General features: G+C 41.8%; 1 protein-coding gene across 3 annotated transcripts in view; it reads right to left on the bottom strand.

The window, feature by feature from the left end:
• The window catches only part of rims2a (regulating synaptic membrane exocytosis 2a), a 129,535-nt gene that overhangs the window by 653 nt on the left and 109,373 nt on the right, over window positions 1-19,509 (bottom strand). For all 3 annotated transcript variants that reach the window (XM_053432046.1, XM_053432047.1, XM_053432045.1), the window contains 5 exons: window positions 15,399-15,643; window positions 894-1,035; window positions 585-697; window positions 334-435; window positions 101-240 (listed from right to left, as the gene is read on the bottom strand). In XM_053432046.1, the coding sequence (XP_053288021.1) occupies window positions 101-240; window positions 334-435; window positions 585-697; window positions 894-1,035; window positions 15,399-15,643 (742 nt within the window). The remainder of the gene's footprint in view (window positions 1-100; window positions 241-333; window positions 436-584; window positions 698-893; window positions 1,036-15,398; window positions 15,644-19,509) is intronic.

Here is a 19,509-nt window from a genome sequence, read left to right as displayed (position 1 = left end):
AGTTCAGACATCTTGAAAATAGGTTGTTATTTTTAATTGACTCTGAGTTTCCGATTTCATTTCTGTAAGACCTCAATGTATGAAGAAATAGTTCTCTTACCTGTAAAACCTTCCCTCCTGGACTCTCCTCAAACGGCAGTGGCTGCTGGTAAAGAGGATCCAAGGTTTTTCTTGCTACTTTTGTTTTCTTTTTGGCTATGCAGACTCCGTTTTCCAAAAGGTAGACCTTTACATACGGTGCTGAGAGGAGAGGAAGTGTCACAACTTGTATTAGCCATTATTCTTGATGATTAATATTGCCTGGACTAATCATATTGTCAGAGCTTAAATTACCTGGCAGTGACTTGGAACCTGGTTTTCCCACAAGGCCACGGGCTCTGATGACCTCCACCTCCAGTGCTCCTTTCTTATCCACCATACCGATCTGGATGTCACCTGGACAACAAGTACAATGAATAAACAATTTACAGTACATACAGGAACACAACACCTCACTAGCATTTACAGATCGAAGTTCAAAGAGATGCCTAGGATTGACAAGCTATCAAGTAAAATCAGAGAAATAAAGATATTTGTGTTCTCACCCATAGGTGGAGTGGCCAATGTTTGACGTCCAACCAGCTGGGCGGGACCCAGACCATCAAGGAAGTCACTGAACTGGGCTTCTGAGGAGAGCCGCACACCAGGGAAGATGAGACTGAAACGGAGGAACACACACTTGATTACCACAGAGATAGAGTCTTTGCATGTATATTAAAGACACTGCTTTAGGGCTAGCAGGTTGCTGCAGCTTATTAAATGTCAGGAGGATCAGACAAAGCAAAGACATATTGTGTATGTGCTCCCAGTGAGTAGCTGCATTTATATTGTCCTCAGAGTGCCCAGCTCCTTACTTTCCCTCGGAGCTGTAGCTGTTCATGCTGCCGTCAGTGGACTCCCGGCTGGCCTGCCGAGTCATTCTGCTCCTCATCTCCACCGCCAGGCCCGTCTCTGTACTCCTCTGGATAGTGCTGCGCAACTTCTTACCTCCTGCTTCTTGGAACAGATTGACACATGCAAACAAAGAGGGAGGGAGGGGGAGAAAGAGGGATATAGACTGTCAATGCATGACATTGAATCCCTTTGTGACTCATGCATCGAGCTGCGTTCAACGGATTTTTGTGGGCCAAGCCGCCTCAATCATTTGACAGGGAAAACAAAACACCAGGGACAATCTGAATTACAATTCATCCTGCACTAAGAAGCGATGATTGGTTATTCTGGGAAGGATCATTTCACCGTGACAGTCAAACAAGGTCACTAACTCAACAAGCTCCAAAGACTGTGGCTCTTTGTGCATCTGTGCAGACCTCCTCGGGTCAGTACTACTGACTGTCTACCTGGGTCCTGCAGGAACCATGGTGAGTCCACATTCATGACAGCTGACTTCCCCCTTTAGCCCTGTGGCTGCTCCCCTCCACCCAGCCTCATGGACAATGTGGCTATGAGCCTTTGGCAGACATTACCACAAAGAAGTATAGTATGAATGCTTCACTAGTCCACACACACCTGTGATAAGCATACACACAACACAGGCAGCATCACTTTTTTATATTCCAATGAGAGAGGAGTTACAAAATTCGGTCTTCACTCTGAGGATTGAGCAAGTTCTCACAAAGATGCAAATGCAGGTTTGCTCAAAAACTCCAGACTGGTTCAGTGTGTACTAGATAGTTCATTTCAAATTAGTCCATTAAGCTCCACTGAACAGGTGTTTTAGCAGCTGAGACGATTACAAGTTTAAAAACATTAAATGATGTGCATGACCACAGATCAAGCAAAGGAGTAATTATCCAAACATTACCAACTATTATTGCATCTATTACAGCTAAGACATTTTGTATTTCTCTTCTGTAATCAAATGAATGCAAAATGATGGCATCAGGTTATTTCCCAGATGTCAGGTAATTATTGAAAAGCCAGACGAAATTAATAACGCTGAGTTGCCCTCAGTTCAACCTTCAGTTCAAGCTTCAGGTAAAAAGTAAAGATGAACAATCTATCTTATAATATTTAACCTCTAATTCCCAGATGTCAAGTGAATGACTCATGTTAGGACTACATCAATACTACTCCAGGATCATCAAGGGCCCTCTCTTATCGCCTGCTGTCTTCCCTCTCCCTGCTCGTCTTGTCAGGGGAGGTGCTGAGGAGATGAGAGGTGATCCTGTGTCCTATCTCACACGAGCATAAACAGACATGAAGCCTTTTCAGCCATGAAATCTCAGCTATTCAGCTATCCTCCGCTCTTCTTCCGGCTGTACAGACATAACAATAGGAGAAGCAGCCACAGAGGTTGTCTCTTGCGTCTGCAGCAGAACCCATCTCATCAGTGGCGTGTCAGATGTTATCAATGAACACTGAAAACCCACAGTTTTCAAGGTAATACACCACTTTCAGGCTTTGTGGCTGAATTCATGACAAGTATACTCATAACTTGACACAAGCTGCCGATTTAAATAATTGATATGTAGCCCTGTTATTATAATATCAATGAATCTCATGAAAATAACAGCTTATGATCAAAGACACTGTAATAGACCAATACACAAACAGACCATGGTACTGTCTTTGAATTAAAAGCCGGAAATCTGAAAAAATCTGCCCACATATATCACACACAAATGCACTTTATCGACAAGACCCCTGAATCTAAAGTACTGGCTGATGAGGTATGTGTCGATGACTAAGAGACCAGGAGCCATCATCACCACTGGTTGTAGATTGTGGCCGGGAGCACTTTTGAAAATTATCTTGCGAGCCTGAAGCAGCAGTCGACTAAAAGTTGGCCAAACTGGCTGAACGCCAGAAAAGGGTCATTGCCCTCAAATATCAGCTCTGCCAGACAGGACAAGACAATGACAAGAGTATGGTGGAGTTGCTCGGCTGCCAACACAAGAAGTGTGAGTACAAGAGAGCTTGAGGTTGTTGCTAAATAAAGGTGGTGTGCTCGGGGGAAAATATGCAGATAGATAAAGATATAAAATCTTCTACTCTGCAAATCTGTGAACTCTTTTTTTGTAAAGGCAGCCTTATACAATAAGAAGTGATTAATCTTCGCCACTGGCCAAGTGACAACAATGTTGTTTTCGTAGAATAAATTAACACTACATTAAAGTACAAAACAATAATTCATTGCAGTTTCAAAATGATTGTTGTTGTCATGTAAAGTGTCATATTTTTAACTCATCAAGGGCATTTAACAGATTGGTTAGACAAACACAAGTAGCAAGTAACAGAACAATATCACTCGCAACAATAACAAGAACAGAAGCACTACTGCTCTTTCACAATAAATCGGCTTCAGTCTCAGTGTCACACAGCTCCAGCTTCACATGATCCACACTGAACTGTGCTGCCATTCTTATTTAACTAACATCTTTCAAGTCCCTGCACAATCAACAGCTCTGCATCTCCCCCCTCACTGCCATCCCTCAGTTTAACCAGCACTGCTGCCTCCAGCCAGGGGCCGAGGCTGGGACATTTCCCCGGTCCTCATCTTACCTCCGTCCTCCTCATCGAAGGAGTTCATGCAGGGGAAATAGACGGCCAGCGCTTCAAACGATGCTGACAGGCTCATCTTGCTCTGGGAGCGTTGGATGCGCATCCCTGGAGCCGGAGCAGCGGTATCATGCCCCTGCCTGCCCATAATGACCCACAGCCGATTTTCTCAATGCGGTGAATTCAATCCACTAGACGTCAGCTTGTAGATGAAGATCTAAAAGCCAAATTTGACTTGAAATTCTAAACTGATTGAATTTGATAGATTCCTAGTAGAGGATGCTGCTGCGCTGCAGGAGATCAGGTCAGTGTTCAGATCTAGTTCGTCCCTAGTTGCTCTGGAGACTGCATCTTACAGCGAGCTTCGGAGAAATGTGGCTTCAGCTGCTGAGTCTTGTGCTGTCTGGTGCTGACGTTTCTGCTGCACCTCTTTTTCAGGGAGGGGGGAGGGGAGAGAGCTGCATTGCGCTCCACCAATCACAGAGTCAGGCTGCTCAGGCGCACCTCGGCTGGCTCTGCGGGTGAACAAGCTCTACCCAGAGATACTGAGCCCCCCCCCCCCCCCCCCCCCAGTCTATTTCTCACCATTCAGCTTTTCTTTTTTTCCACACACTACTTGTTTTCATTTGTGCTCTTTATCTGTTTTTTTTCCCCCTCTTCTCTCCATCCTCTGTCCCATCATTGCTCTGTCTACTCATCTTATCCACAGGTTACAGTGGAAACAAGTTGTTATTAGGTCTGCCAGCCTCCCTGCTTCTCTATGACAGGGCTTCAGCTACAAGGTGGTCACTAAAAATTCACCTGTCACACTCAAACTCAAAAGAGCTACTTTAGTTTTCTTCCTTCCATCACATCAGTATCACAGCTGTGTTGTGTCGGGGTGAATTCACAGTAGCTGAGAGTTAGAGAATCAAAAGGAGGATCATTGTCACATATTCTGGTACGCAGCTGTGTCTTTCACAAAACACACTATCAATCCGGAGGGCTCTTTGTTTAAGTCACTGTCAAACCTAAATGATTACATTTTTCACTCAATTGTGACCATTTGTGGATGCCTGAAGTTGTAAATAGTCCAGAGCCAAAACAAAGCAGCAGTCCTCAGAAAAAAAGATTTCTTCACTGGTGGTCCCTGAAATACTTCTGAACCCTCTACTGGCGAGTGACGGGTTAATACATACAGCAAATGTATAGCTTCACTTCAAAGTAAACTTCTGGTGAGTGTCACCACCGCAGCTTGGTAAAAAAAAGTTGTGAATCTATGCTGCTGGGAAATGTAGCTAAAGAGCCTTTGTTCTGGATATGTATGTGGCAGAATAGGCACAGCACAAGACAATAATGTGCTTCTCTGCACTATGATAAATATAGCAAGCTCCCTGTGGTGTTAGCACTGACACAAAAGTTCACATCTAAGAAAGACTGCAACCTACTTCCAGGAAGGAGCCACTGTAATGCATGGCCATGTCCCGTTACAAATCCAACCAATTGGGTCAGTTTTAATGGATGTTCTCAGAGTTTCCTCAGAGCTTTCAAAAGAATTTAAATTTCTGTTAATTCTAAACATGACATGAAGGAATCAAACACATAGCTCAGTTAAAGAGGTTCTGTCTCAGATAGCGTTGTGTACTGCTATGTACATACAAGCTGCATGGTAGAATACTAGGGGTGTTAAAGCCATTCTGTCACTCTAATGGTCCAATACTTTGGTCCACACTGAATTATTTTAACGGCTGTTCGGTGGATTGTACTGTGGTGAGCTCTAACCTTTTTAATCAAGCAACAGTATATATATATGGCTCTAGCCTAAAAGCATTGCCCGACCAAAGCCTCACAAGGCTGTGAGCATGACTGAGCACATTGATTTGTACATGGAAGGTGCAGCAAAATGTTTGTGCGCAAAAATGAATACTTAAAGTCCATCCACTATGTACACTTTGTAACACACAAATCATGCATGCAATGTGAACTTAGCAACAGGAAATTATCTTTGATACTGAGGCCTCTGTAGTCAGCTACAGTGAAAGCTGAAAACTGACAATTATCCTCACAGCAGCAGGGGGTCAGAAAAATAAAAGATATTATAATTACAGTTGAACAAGAATGACCTCTAATGGACGTTTTGTAACGACAATCTTTATATTGTTCCACAAAACACATTGACTTAACTCGTCAACTGAAACTTAACCCTAATGTATTGATAATAAATCAGTTAACATCAATGTACATTCTTAACTCTTAATCATCACCTTATATCAATAACGTGTTTTTTTCAGTGAGTAATTTGTAATGTATGTCGCAGATAAATTTGAAAGTACATCATTTGTGAAGTCTTTCACTGGACTCCTCAGATAACAAAACATCTCTTTGTTAAATGATGGTAGGATTAGAATTTAATTGGTCGGTGATCTGAGGGAGCACAATGCCAGGCTACAATTATCATAGTAATTAGAAATTGATATCAAAGAATGTTATGATTTTTCTCTATCTTAATCAAAGCTAATGCGTCATTACACTGGCGCAGTACATGGCAGCCACTCTGACAACACATTCTGCATGTGTGGCTTGTTTCAACTTTCAAACCTATGGCCTGGTTTATTCTTACCCATCCACCCACTTAACAACGACAGCAAGGAAGAGCGGTATCTCAATACTTTTTCACTGTCAGACACAGACTACACCTGGCACATCCAGTGAAAAACAAGACACTTAATTACAGTCGTATGTTTATGAACTCATAAAACAGAGTTGGAACCTCACATGAACTCGATGATAAATCTTTCATTTGCCTCATATAATACCAAACTTTATCAGCAACATTAAAACCTACTCTTTAAAGATCAGAGTTTATTATACAAGTTCAAAATGGTGCTCAAAGAAAATAAAGAATCAAGGTCTCTTAAATCTTAATCTCTTAATCAAGGTTTCATAAGCACATGCATCTCTTTATAGAAAGCGTGTGTCACGTCAGGAACAAAAATCTGATTGTTTACGTCAGGGAGTTATTAGTGAGATGAAAAATGTGATGTCATGTGAGTTTACGAGTCATAATCTTTTCCTTCAATCTTTGAAGTCATTTCAACTCTTGTCTTCAGATTCTTGTTGTAGAGAAGCTCCATTTTAGGTGATGAAGTTACTCTGATTTCACAACAGCATGGCTAGTACGGATTAACATTACTAAGGCTGTGCAATAGTACCTGGTCTCCCTCCAAACTACGACAAACCTACATGACAATGACAACACAAATGGAAATCCCAGGCACCTCAGAAGGCAGGAATGTGAAGAATCTCACCAATTCTACTACAACAACAAAGAGCGTCATGTCCCAGAAGTCCTATGGAAGACGTGCCTGGCAGACGGCAGGATCACAGACTCAGGCCCTCGGAAGTCTTTCTAATTGATGAGAGCAGGCCGGACCAAGCGTCAGACGGTGAGTCTGGTCCAACACACAGTAAACACAGCTTAATGGAGGGCTCTGACCCTGGCAGTCACACGCACGGATGTAGGCAAACACACACTTACAAGCACTTTAATACCTGGAAACCTGGACACACACCAGTACAGCACAAACGCAGGCAAACACTTTCTCATCCATCAGTTTACATTCCCTGCAGCCTATACCTTGATGAAGACCAGTCCTGTCGTCTGGAAGTGTTATTTCCTATCTTGTGCATCAAATATGACAAGAGGAATTAGGTGAAATAGCTTTAATTTGAAATAAGGTGTAAAACAAAAACAAGGCTTCAATCTCCATCAATTCATTATTTATACAGCTTATCCTTCAAGCCTAAGGGTTGCTGGGGGTGCTGGACCAGCTGACAGTGGATCAGAGGTGGGGTACATCCAGGTCATCAGTGTACAGGGCCACCAAATAAACAATCATTCACTCTCACACCTATGGTCCATTTAGAGTCTCCAATTAAAATGACCCCAATCTGCATGTCTTTGGACTATGGGAGGAAGCTGGAGTACACACAGGGAGAGCATGCAAGCTCTACACAAAAACAACACCTGCCTGAACTGGAATTCAACTAACCACAACTTCTTATCCACTAAACAATTAACACAGTCCAGTCATAAAACTGCATTATAAAGTTGTTACGGCTAATGTGTTAGCATAGTTATTGTTAGGATTTCAATATTTTAGGCATAGTCTGTGTCTAACTCAACTCTAAATGAATAAAGATAGAAGTAGTTTGAGCCAGATAAGGCCTTCACGCAAATGATTAATAATAACCTTTTCCTTCCAAGTGTTTAATCTTGAAAATTAGAATGTGTCTGCGTCACAATGCTGTTTCGTTGTTTTGGTTAAATTGTTTTGAATGTCTGTACAAACAGAACATTGTTTTGATATAGCAAGAACACAATAATCTTTTCTCCAATTGTCAACACCGTTGTCCCACATGCCATCAGCTGTGTCAAGGCTGGTCAAGAGATGAACATTTTGAGACTTGTCACTTCCTTATTCCAAAGCCAAGAAGGAGGGGCTACGCCTGCGCACTTTCGAGGAGGAAGAACCAAGATCTACTGTTATAAAATAGACAGGCGCCGGCTGTTTGATGCGTTCTGATGGGTCTCGTGTTCTGATGCGACCTGTTGGATGCCCATTGCTTTGCTGATTGTTACCTTTCATTGCTTTCTAAATAAATACTTGATTGAACAAACCGAGTTTGGCTCATCTTCTCATATTTAGGATAAACGAACACGCTTAACATTATCTACTTCCAAACATTTGAAATCCTGCTTTTGTTCATGTCCCTTCCTCTGTCTAGCTCTGCTAACTACATAGAATAATATCACAACAGACCAGTAACATTACTACTCTGTTTGGTGCTATAAGGCAGCATAAAGTTCAATAATCAGACTTTTTATTTAAAAACACACTGTTATAGCACTGCAGACATATGGAGCTCAGCATAAGTTCAGTAAGGAAGACTTAAAACCCCATTCAGATCAGCTGACTGCAGGCGGTCCTAAAATATCGGGAATGCCCATGGGAGGGCTTAACCTGCATGCTGTCAGCTGATCGTAGGTGTTCCCAATCATCTAATCAGGCCCGCGCTGTTTCTTTCAGCCAGTCACACAGCAGCTGTCAAACTTTAAAAATCCCTTCTCTTCTCTTCCTCAGCAGTGTCAATGCAGTGACTCGCACAACCCCTCCTCCACCCCAATCTCCTCCAGTCCTGAGAAGAACATTAATCACCTCTTCCGGATCCCGATGACAACCGATCACGGATTAAGGGGCAGCTGACTGCCTGACAACAGACTGTTACTCGTGGCATCCATTGCACTTCTGTCCATCCTGGAAGAGGGATCCCTCGCATGCGGCTCTTCCTGAGGTTTCTACGTTTTCCCTCAAGAAGGGTTTTTTTGTAGTTTTTCCTTACTCTTGTGAGGGTTAAGGACAGAGGATGTCACACTTAGGAAGTCCAATAAGACAATGCTCATATATGGACCATCTAAACAGACGATTGACCAACGAACCACCACCAGTGTCTAGACCCCTGGGGGGGCATTCCTGTAAAACGTTCTGCTCCACCCCCTTCTTATCCTGATGACATCACACAGGGGTCTAAAATGCCAAAGACTATAAATATTAACATTCTCTGTGCGCTGTAAAAAATAAACTCGTTAAAGTAAAAACCAAGTCTCTCCTGATTGAACTTCTGCAAGACACAACTTTGTAGTGAATTTTCAAATTATGCATGTTCTGTTTGTAAACTAAATCCAACTGAAAGCACAGAAGTAAGAATCAATCTTGATGATGTGACAGCTCCTGTTTCATATACACAATAAAAGACTTAACACCCAAACATGTAGACACACTATGTCCTGCCATTCACTTCACACCTCCACAGAAAGGGTTCACACCTTCAGTGGAAGGTGTGAGGTAGGAGAGGCATATTTGAAACATGAAATGTGGGCGGAGAAGCAGTTGGAACAGTCCGTCCCCCCTGGCTGCTTCCCTTGACTCAGTAGTGCAAACACTGAGGCTACAACAGATGGAGAGCTAACGAGACAGAGAGAAAGGGGATCTAAACACTGATGCGTACGAAAAATCATGATTCAAACTGCTGACATCAATCCAGCCCCAACAAACTAGTGTGATACATAAATACTTCCCTTGTGTGTGGAAATTGCAAAACAAACATGTCACCAAAGCATGAATACATTGCCTACTTCAAAGAGGAAATGAGCATGTTTTCACCAACCTCATGAAGAACAGACACATCATTCTCACGCTCCATGACTAAACTGACCACAGTGTTTTTCAAGCGCACGTCTCATCAGGCTTCCTCTTTGACGGACAGTTATGGCGGAGTGCTTGAACAATAAAAATTTGAAGAGGAAGTCTAATTCAGTAACTTTAGTAGCAGTTAAAAACCTAAAAATACAGGGTGGAAGTTCATTTTTAGTTCAATTTAGATGGGATGCAAGAAGTGTATCTTTAACTGTGTCCAAGCCTCAGACTCAGGCAGAGGAGACATATGGCTGAGGAAGACGAGCCCCTCTGCAGGCAGAAACACAGCGAGCAGCTGGTGGAGCATGGCAGACGAGCAATCAACAGCTTTTTAGATGAAATCATTGAGATGCTGACTGAATATTAAATCTTAAAATATGTATTTTCATAAAGAAACTCTTAAAGAAGGTTTCAGATGAAGCTATTAATATGTGAGCATGTTTCATCTCTCATGGAGCATGGTGGCTGGGACCTGCTCTTATTATGCATTTTAATACGTTAGATAGAAAAAATGAGTGTAACAATCAGTATAATCATAATTTTAAAAAAAAACAAATTATTCAGAGAATTTGTGTGCTCCAACTGTGTCAAGCACACTTTCTGTCAATAGCACCACTATAAAAATATTGTTTGTGTCAAGTGGCAATGAGAGCAACAGCATCAGACCAAAGGTTGTACCTCCTTGTGATGTCCACAGCCGGCTGTCATACTGTTCATGTTTAACTGGGCTCAACATTCACAGATCTGTACACTTGAGTTATATGAAAGCTAATTATGCTCCAGCATAATTTCATCAAAACAGGAAAATCGTATTCAAAACAAGAACATTGGTTAATTTCTTGGATTACACAAAGTACACTGCCTGCTAGGAGACACATTATGTGCTGCGCTCGGTGTGAAAACAATTTATTTAGACCACCAAATCTGACAGTCAGATCCCAGCTCGTGAATAAACTAAGTCAACAGTGATTAATGTGGCACTTACAAAAGATAAAGACTGAGCAGTCTCGGAGACACTTGTGATTCGACTACCATGGAAATCTCTACAATAATGTGCAGAGTGAGTTATCTAAAGAGGATACTTGTCTCCACACAAGTATCCTATCTGATAAATGCACCATTCCAACAATTATTTGTTTTACATGTACCAATTTATTTAGACTGAAACTATCTTAAGAGGTGTATCATCTTTTTTTAGGCGTTTTCTTTTTAACTCTGAAAACCTTACTCTGACTGAGACATTGTTTTCACTCCATATGATTATACAGTTCTGATTCTGCTCCAGGAGCACAGAGCCTGAGAGAAGATGTATGGTGCCCATGGAAACAGTTACCGTACCCTGCAAAAACTAAGCCCTCTTTTGTATTAACATGCTACACTGTGTCGAGTGAACCAGTGCATGCACTAGCTCCCTACAACAGCATTTAGGTGGAAGAGAAATAGACTTAGGCATTATTGCAAATGCTAGCAATTAGAAGTTAATGTGTTTTAAAGGAGTCCTCAGTGACAGTCAAACTGGGATATCTGGATACAACAACCAGTCAGCCTCAGTGGGCAAGGACAACAACAGCAACAGTAAAGCTGTGAAAGGGAAGTATCTATGAAGAGTATCAGAAGGATTTTCTATACCTATAGGTGTCAGTATGTAGGTTACTCGTGCTCATGCTGACCAGCTTCATCATTGGTACAATGGATCCAATAATAGAATTATAAACTTTTAAAAGCAGCACATGTCATACACTATAGCCACACATAATGAGGTCACTGAAGAGATGCTCATCAGAGAGCTCAGGCTGATTAACAGCCACGAGTCCCTCTGTGGATTGTTGTAATAGAGAGAAAAGAACAGGAGGGGAAGGAGTAGCGGAGGGGAAGACAGATGGGAAATGATTCTTTAAATCCTGTGGGAGAAGGGAAGGTGAGATGAGAAGGTGAGATGAGAATGTGAAGAAGAACAGAGGAGCGATGTGAAGATATATGAATACGAGACAAATATCAGGTAGAACTCAATAAGAGGTAGAGAGAAGGATGAGAAGAAAGCAGTGCAGGGCTCTTGTGTCCCTCATCCTCACTTGTACCTGGGCCGCTGTGTTCTTTTCATGCATCATCCTGGGAGCAGCATGTCTGCTCTGGCCCCCTAGGAGATTAATTAGCAGCCTCAGCAATTGGAAGAGCTGCTGCGATAGGCACCCAAGTCAACACAAAGACAAATTACCTCAGCTGAAAGATCAAAGTTCAGCTATTTTATCACAAAGAAAACAGTCCGTGTGAAGACTGGAGGTCCAAAAAAAACATCAGTATCTGGTGTAGGTGAGAGAGCAGAGAGAAAGGAGCCAATGATTTGGTCTCTCTCCTGTATACATCGGGATATTGTGGGCCTAATAAGAAAGGTAGTATGCTCTCTCTTTCACCGGGGGACATTAAGCTTTCGGAGCAGAGGGAGCATGTCAGTAAATGCTGAATGCTTGAATTCTACATGTATGAAATAGCTGAACAGTGTAGTGTGTGTACGGTAGGAACGGTTACCTAACAGCGTGGTTGTTGGCAGCAGCCATTGATCAAACCTTTTCTTGTCTCATGAAAAAAAGTAGGACACTGATCTGCCAGGGTTCTTACAGGTAACAGAAGCCAGCATCCATTCATCAATCTCTCACAAAGTTCAAGCTCTGAAAGTAATTTTTGATCCAAGTGGCAAATTTCTTTCGGATAAGGTAACAAAAAGTGGAACGTAATAGGAATCATGGAATAGTCAAGGTTGTATCCAGCGTAACAGGAAGTTGGGTTTTTCAATTACCACGTATTATACCACATACTCTGAATCCTCCCCACTGATTCCATCTTTTCCTCATTTCTATATCACTGCAGGCAGCCTTGCCTGTTTAGGCCTATTAAGGCCCAATCTCCTGCGTCTCCTGCACTGTTCACCTCCTCAGCCTTAATAGTCAGTGGCTGGTGCTGAGCTGTATATCTTGCTGTCGATTATTTTTCTGGGACACCATCAGGACTGGTAAACAGAAGCCATTATGGGTTAGAGCTACAGAAAGGTTTCTGGATATATAATGATTCTGTTGTGAACAATAGAGAGCCCTCATATTCCTCATACGTTGCAAAAAGAGTATTCTTATTGTACATAGTGGGAAGAGACTTATTATATTGTTCCTACCAAGGAGAACAAATAATCCTCAATAAATCACATAAATAAATGGAGCAGAGGGCTCCGCACAGTGCAGCGCACACAGAAAACCTCTCTACAAAAACAACTACACAAATCTGCTAGAAGTCAAACAATGGTACTGTCCTGAACAATACTGTGGTGTTTTCAGCATTAGTGATACTGGAGAATAATGTTTTCGGAAGCCGGCATGTTTTTCTAACTCATGCTAGTTCGGCAATCAGGTCTGTCTTTAGATGCCAGTCACAGACACGTGTCGGATAAGCATATGTAAATTGATTTTCAATGAGCTTACAACGTTTTTTTGTGTTACTATATATTCCAGCTGAGTCAGACTGTGTTGCAGCACTAAAATCTGCTCTCTCCTGAGTTGAAAGAGAATGTACCAGGGACTGGAGCTTGGCTAAATGGTGGATGAGACAATAAACGTATTAAATCAACCTGACTCTTCAGCTTGCTCACGACGACCACTTTAGTGCTTCTAAATGATCATGTGTGAGTATTATTCATCACCATTTTCATTATTTTGTGAACATTGTTTTTAATTGTTCAAGTCAAATTTAAAGCCAATGTATAATGTCAGATAAATTAAGCACTGACAGTAAAACTCCTCTGTTCCCTGGCAACCACATTGCAAATTACAGAATTTCCCTATAGAAAATGTATTACCCAGATCATTTCTTGAATCTTGCTTTGTTTTTTTGGTCACAGAAGTGTTACTGTACTTTGCCTCCAGCTTGAACTGCTTCATGTTCTTTTTTGTGAATGATTAATTGAAATCACATGAACTCAATCATGAATCAGTTTAAGCAACACGCTCCAGTCTTGGTTATCTTGTATTGTCTTATTACAGTTCAGCGCTAGTTGTCAACAGAAAGGCTGGATGCTTTGCAGAATGCATACATACATATGAAGTCCGTCTGTTGTAACGTTGTGTCAATTTTGCTTTGTTCTGCCTCCTTGCATTCGGTGTCAAGTCCTGTTGTGGACTTATGTTCAAAGTACGGTTTATTTTACGCAGTTCAACAATGTGATACATTTGTATTTCCCAAAAAGTCAAGTGCCTCCAGCTGTTCAAGCCAAGAACTGCAAACTGTGTATACAAATTGCTGAATAGCCTCTTAAAGTCGGCCATCCTTTGAATGCACCCTTTTGGACAGCGATGCGCCTCCCAGGACGGTGCACAGCGAAGTAGGGCAGAATGCATCTTGGCAGTGTTAATGCTCCTGCAGAACAAAATACAGATCTCCAGGCAGATGTATGCACACTCTCACAAACTCCACTTGAGGCACTCAGAGGCATTCAGTGAAATATTGATAGCTCTATGGGATTCAAGCTGCCTTGTGTGTGCATGTGTGTGTAACTTTGTTCCTGTTGTATTAAGCTGTTCAAATGTGTATCTAGAGATAAAAATAGTACAAATAATAACACATTTATAACCAAATCATTCTCTATTTTCCAACATCCATATCATAAATGAATCATATTTGAGGGCAACAAATATGTACTGGTTGATACAGCGACATGATTAACAATTAGTAGAAATCTTTCACTTAAAGAGATGAGGAAGCAGCAGCACATGTCACATGTGCCAGTCAAATCACGGGCTCGGGGGGGGGGGGTGTTGATTCAGATCTGGACAGAGAGTGAGTGCTGATGGGTCGGAGTGATTATTGAGCACTTAAAGGTTGAATAGATCAAGATGAAAAGGCACTTCATATGAAAAGACCAAAGCCCTATTTGTTGGCCAGAAACATCACTGCACGCCACCTGCTAGGCTTCTTCTTTTCTCCACACTGTCTGGCAGCAAGTGGAGCAGCCAACCCCTCTAAAAGGGTTACTGAGCACTTTTGAGAAGAAAGTAGGATAGCAAAAGTAACAGCCCCCTTTCTGCATAAAAATACTTGTTCCTACATTCAGCTAAAGGAAAATAGGTTTGAAAACGCAACGCATCCCTTCTTGTGCATCTCTTGCATTTACACACATTCTCACATACACTCAAAAATACACCCTTCACGTGAGGTAGCATTTTGCATAACAATCACAGAGAGGATCATGGCATGAGTGAGGTGACAACACTTTACCAGCTACAAGCAGATGAGGACATCGATGGCAGAAATAAAGCAGTTACGGCAGAAACACGTTTTCCAAAATGAAATGAGAAAACACAACTGCAGTGGTGAAATAGGAAAGGTGAGAGAGCAATGGAGGCAGGGTAGAGAAAGAGGAATTTCCAGGAGAGTTGCTTCCTAGAAAAAAAGAGAGAAAAGGTCCTTCTGCTGTCTTGACCTCCAGAAAGGGGTCCCTGCTAGATTAGAAAAAAGATGGGGAGGAGGAAGGAACTGGAGAAGAGAGAGCTGAGGCCTTAGAACGCAACATTCAGGACAGAAAACGACAGCGACAGATGCTCATCACATACGAACACTCTTCCAGTTCAACGGCTGTCCTACCTGTTTGGCTGAGCTGAGAGGTGCTCCGGCTCTTGCGTGACATGCCAACCATGGCCTGCATTTTGGCACCAATGCTGGAGCGCCTCTTCTTGTCGTCAGTGCCTACCGTGCCAACCGCCGTGTCCGACTGGCTGCCGTCCGTCTTCTCCAGGTTGCACATGTCGCCACTGATGCTTGTGCTCTTGGTGATGTTCATCCCGCCTGTCGAGCCCATTTGCCTGTTTTTCATTTTGGATGCAAAGTCACTGTCAGCCACCGCCATTGATAGGGGGGGCAGGCAAGGACAGAGGAGAGAAGACAGGGCACAGGAGAGAGGACAGGACAGAGGAGAGAGGAGGCCAGTGGATGTGGAAGAAGAGATGATGGAGGAGGAAAGAAAAGAAGACAGGAGATGGTAGGTTGTGGGGTGAAGAGGAGAAAAGGACAGAGTTCAGGTACAGGATGTCATGACAGTATATTACAGTATAGGCTTTAAAGTGGAGATACAGTTTATCAGATAAGCCATTAGATATTCAACTGTATTTAGCTCCTTAAAAGGATGAGAACTATTACTTTCTATGACTTTTTGACTGTAAGATTTTACTTCTATTATATTCTTACAAACACAAGATGGGGGAACACTGCATGCTGTGCTTCCTAAACATGTTTGAGGCCTTTTCTGAGAGTTTTAAAAGATAACAAATATCAGCACTGACTGAAGGACCTGGTAGGTCTCCATTTTTTATTGTTTTTTCAAAATGGAACGCAGGTCAACCAACTGTGTTGTGTGCTTTTCATTCCTTATAAAACTTTTCTTGAATGTTGGAATCATACATTTTTACATCAACCTCTTTATATATCGTCTTCTTTAATCCCTTTGCTGGTGCGATTCTGCATAATATTACCTTTTGAGCCAACATGGTTCAACATTTGAATATTTAGGAAGAACTCCAGAACAGCTAATCATCCACTTGATGGAACGATGCCATCTTCTGTTGGAACTTTCAATCTCTCGTTGCCTAAAGCTCAACATCTTTAAGATTGCTATTTCTGACATCTCAAAACATGTTTTTTCTTTAGTTTCAATAAATTCTACACTATGTACCACAATTGTTTTAATGCTATTAATATCATTATGCTAAAGGTATATAACTATATAATAAGAAAAGCTGTTTTATTTTACCAATGGTCTTTACATGAAGATATAAAATAAGGTGCAGCTTCTCTGAACCTGGGTCATCACCACACTGCCGGATTATTATTCTACAGTTTCTTCTATTTGAAAGGAATTGGCCATATTAAGGCCTTATTTCAGCTCTGCCAGTAAAATTATCTTCAAGATACAAATTACATTCTGTTTCTTAGGTCCTGTATTCTTAATGGAGTGAGTTACATGAAATGCCCTCAGGCTACTATTCAGTAATTCAAGTGTCCGACCTCTACTGTTAAAGTGTCATATAAAGAGAACTTATGGGGAGACACCCTAACTGAAATTGTAGAAGAATAAATGCATTGTGACAGTTGATTCTGTCAATTTCTTCAATTAGGCTCCCTCAAACTCTGCTTTTTCACACATGAGACATTAGTGTTCATCCCCATTGTATTCGAATTGCGAGCATAACAGCTAGGAGATTACTTCTGACATTCCAAGTGTCTGCAAAAAGTTTGCACTACCTTGATGGGAAAGTTGAGTGATGCCTTCGATATAAGTGTTACTACTTCCCTTGCTACAGCTTCAGCAGTCTTTCCTTGTGCCTGGCATTTATTGCCTGGTCCGTGTTCTCCAGTTAATAACACATTTTGTTTTGCAGCCAGTGGTGAAGTAAGGCAGATGTGCTGGGACAGGAAGCAAACACCCTGGATCTTAGCCTGTCATTGAAAACTTGTCTTTATGCCAGTTCTACTGCCAGCAGTGTCTGTTATGGATCACCCTGAACTTAATTCACAATACATAAATATTGAATGTTTATTGGGGATTAGTGGCTTTGAACAGTTAATGCAGCCTAGAAGCTTTGAGGCCGACTTCAAGTTTCTTGATTCCAGACAACATAAGGTATGATCTGCTTCAGGTGACATATTGAAATATGCCTTTTCACAACCGTCAGTGAGGCTGAATTTCAACAGCTCGGAACAGGGAGATAATGCCGCCTCTTTCCTTGCATCATCAGGAGAGAGGTAGGGACACAATGTCTCAACAACATTATTTCCCACTAAGGTTAAAATGGATCAGCACAAAGCTTGTTCACACCTTGTCAAATAAATATTTTGTGATATTTTTGAACATATTAAATGATCTAAAATTAGATGCCATTGAGTCATCCAAAGGGACAGATGACATTCTGGTAAAAGTTAAAATGTTAATTTGTCTTATATGTAAACAAACATCATGTTTTTTCAAATCCAAACTGGCAATCTATTTTCTTGCTGGGTATGTTTTTCAGTGCATGACGACTGGCCTGCGTGGACATGTTACAGATCTAAATGTCAGCTAGTTCAATATGGAACGTTATAGTGACTCAACTTTGACCTGACTGACAGCAGCTGTATGGAATGAATTTACACCAGCCTCTCTCCACACCTTCTCTCATTACAGCATCTCTCCTCTCTGTCCAAGTCTTGGCACTCGGTTTCAGTGTGTTTATAAATGTGCCTTTTTGGAAAACAGGGACCCTCCTGGGAATTCTAATGTCCAAACCCAGCCTGAAGAGCACAGTGTTGCAGATGCAGATTGCTGACCCTGCATTTTCATTCAGGCCAAGCTGTTCCCAAAACAAAACCTGGAAATGTCCTGTATTGTGAAAGTTTGCTTTGTTGATTATATCAAGTAAATTGGTCTTTGAAGCTTCATATCAGCCAAATATACTGTATATATACACTTTATATGCGGTAAAATACGGAAGTTTTAAGACTCACTTCTAAGTTTTATTCATACACTTAAAGGGCTAATTAACTTAAGCATCTAAGAAGTAACAGATATTTTAAACATGAGAGCTACAATGTATGAAACTGTCAGACAAGGTGCCTGCTGTCCTCTTAACGCTTCTCTTGGTCACCTTTCATACACAGGACAACTGCGTCTTTATCAGGTGAGGCAGAACAAAATGGGTTTCCATGGCAACTATGCCCCCAGCTTCAGCATTAGCATGCACACACGCCTGTCAACAGAGCTACAAAGTTTTTTGTCAGAGACCGGAGTGGGCAGAAGTTAGGTCTTCCATTAAAGTCAGAGTCTCATATTGATATGTTATCACAGGTTGAAGAGGTAGCGCAGATTCAGGTCTCTCCTTCCCTTCACTGCACCAGCTGTTGTATGGAGTGGGTGGAGCGGAGGCTAGAGTAAACATTCCTTCCTTCCTTTTAGTAAGGATCAGCCCCTGTCCTTCAAAACACCGGTCGTTACCCTCCCTCACATGAATGAGCTGTTACCTGGGCAACACTATTGGATAGAGGGGAGAGACGTGGAGGAGGGGAGGTGATGTGGGATTTAAAAGTGCTGATGGAAAGCTCCTTACATCCTGACGAATACTGGACGCCACATCGGCCTTGAGCCGAGTGATTATTTATCTCTATGGGCAGAGGAAGCGCCCAATGACAAAGAACACACATGCTGCTCGTGCATCAAGCCAGTTTGAACATGCCTGTTTAATGTGTGCAGATGTATATTTACACTGTGACCTCAATACATTGGGGATGAGTCATAAGTAACTGCAGCTGGCAGGGATATTGCTGCAGAATCCCACCGCTCCATTGCTTTTATAGATAACCAGAGTATGATTGAATCTCCTATCATTTGGGGCAGGCAGCATCTTATCCACTACACAGCTGTTTGCTCACTTTAAAATACAGTCTCCTACAGAGGCTGTATTTTAACTGTTCAGGTCACTTGTTCAGGCGAATGCGTGTGTCGTCACTGGCAGAGCTTACATAACAGTACTTGGAAAAGAGAGGTCCCTTATCTTATCACAGAGCATACACTACATATCACACTGCCTGGTCAATGACACAAAAGACAAAAGACATAAAAGTCTTTTTGTCTTTCCATTCCATAGAAATAATATCAAGGCTCCAGACTAACTTTTCCATGCGCCTTTTGGCACCGCAATAATACTCACCTATTATACTTTTGTGTTTG

The sequence above is a fragment of the Pleuronectes platessa genome, chromosome 10 (assembly GCF_947347685.1).
Source record: "Pleuronectes platessa chromosome 10, fPlePla1.1, whole genome shotgun sequence".
Classification (NCBI taxonomy): domain Eukaryota; kingdom Metazoa; phylum Chordata; class Actinopteri; order Pleuronectiformes; family Pleuronectidae; genus Pleuronectes; species Pleuronectes platessa.
This window is presented reverse-complemented; position numbering and strand designations above follow the sequence as displayed.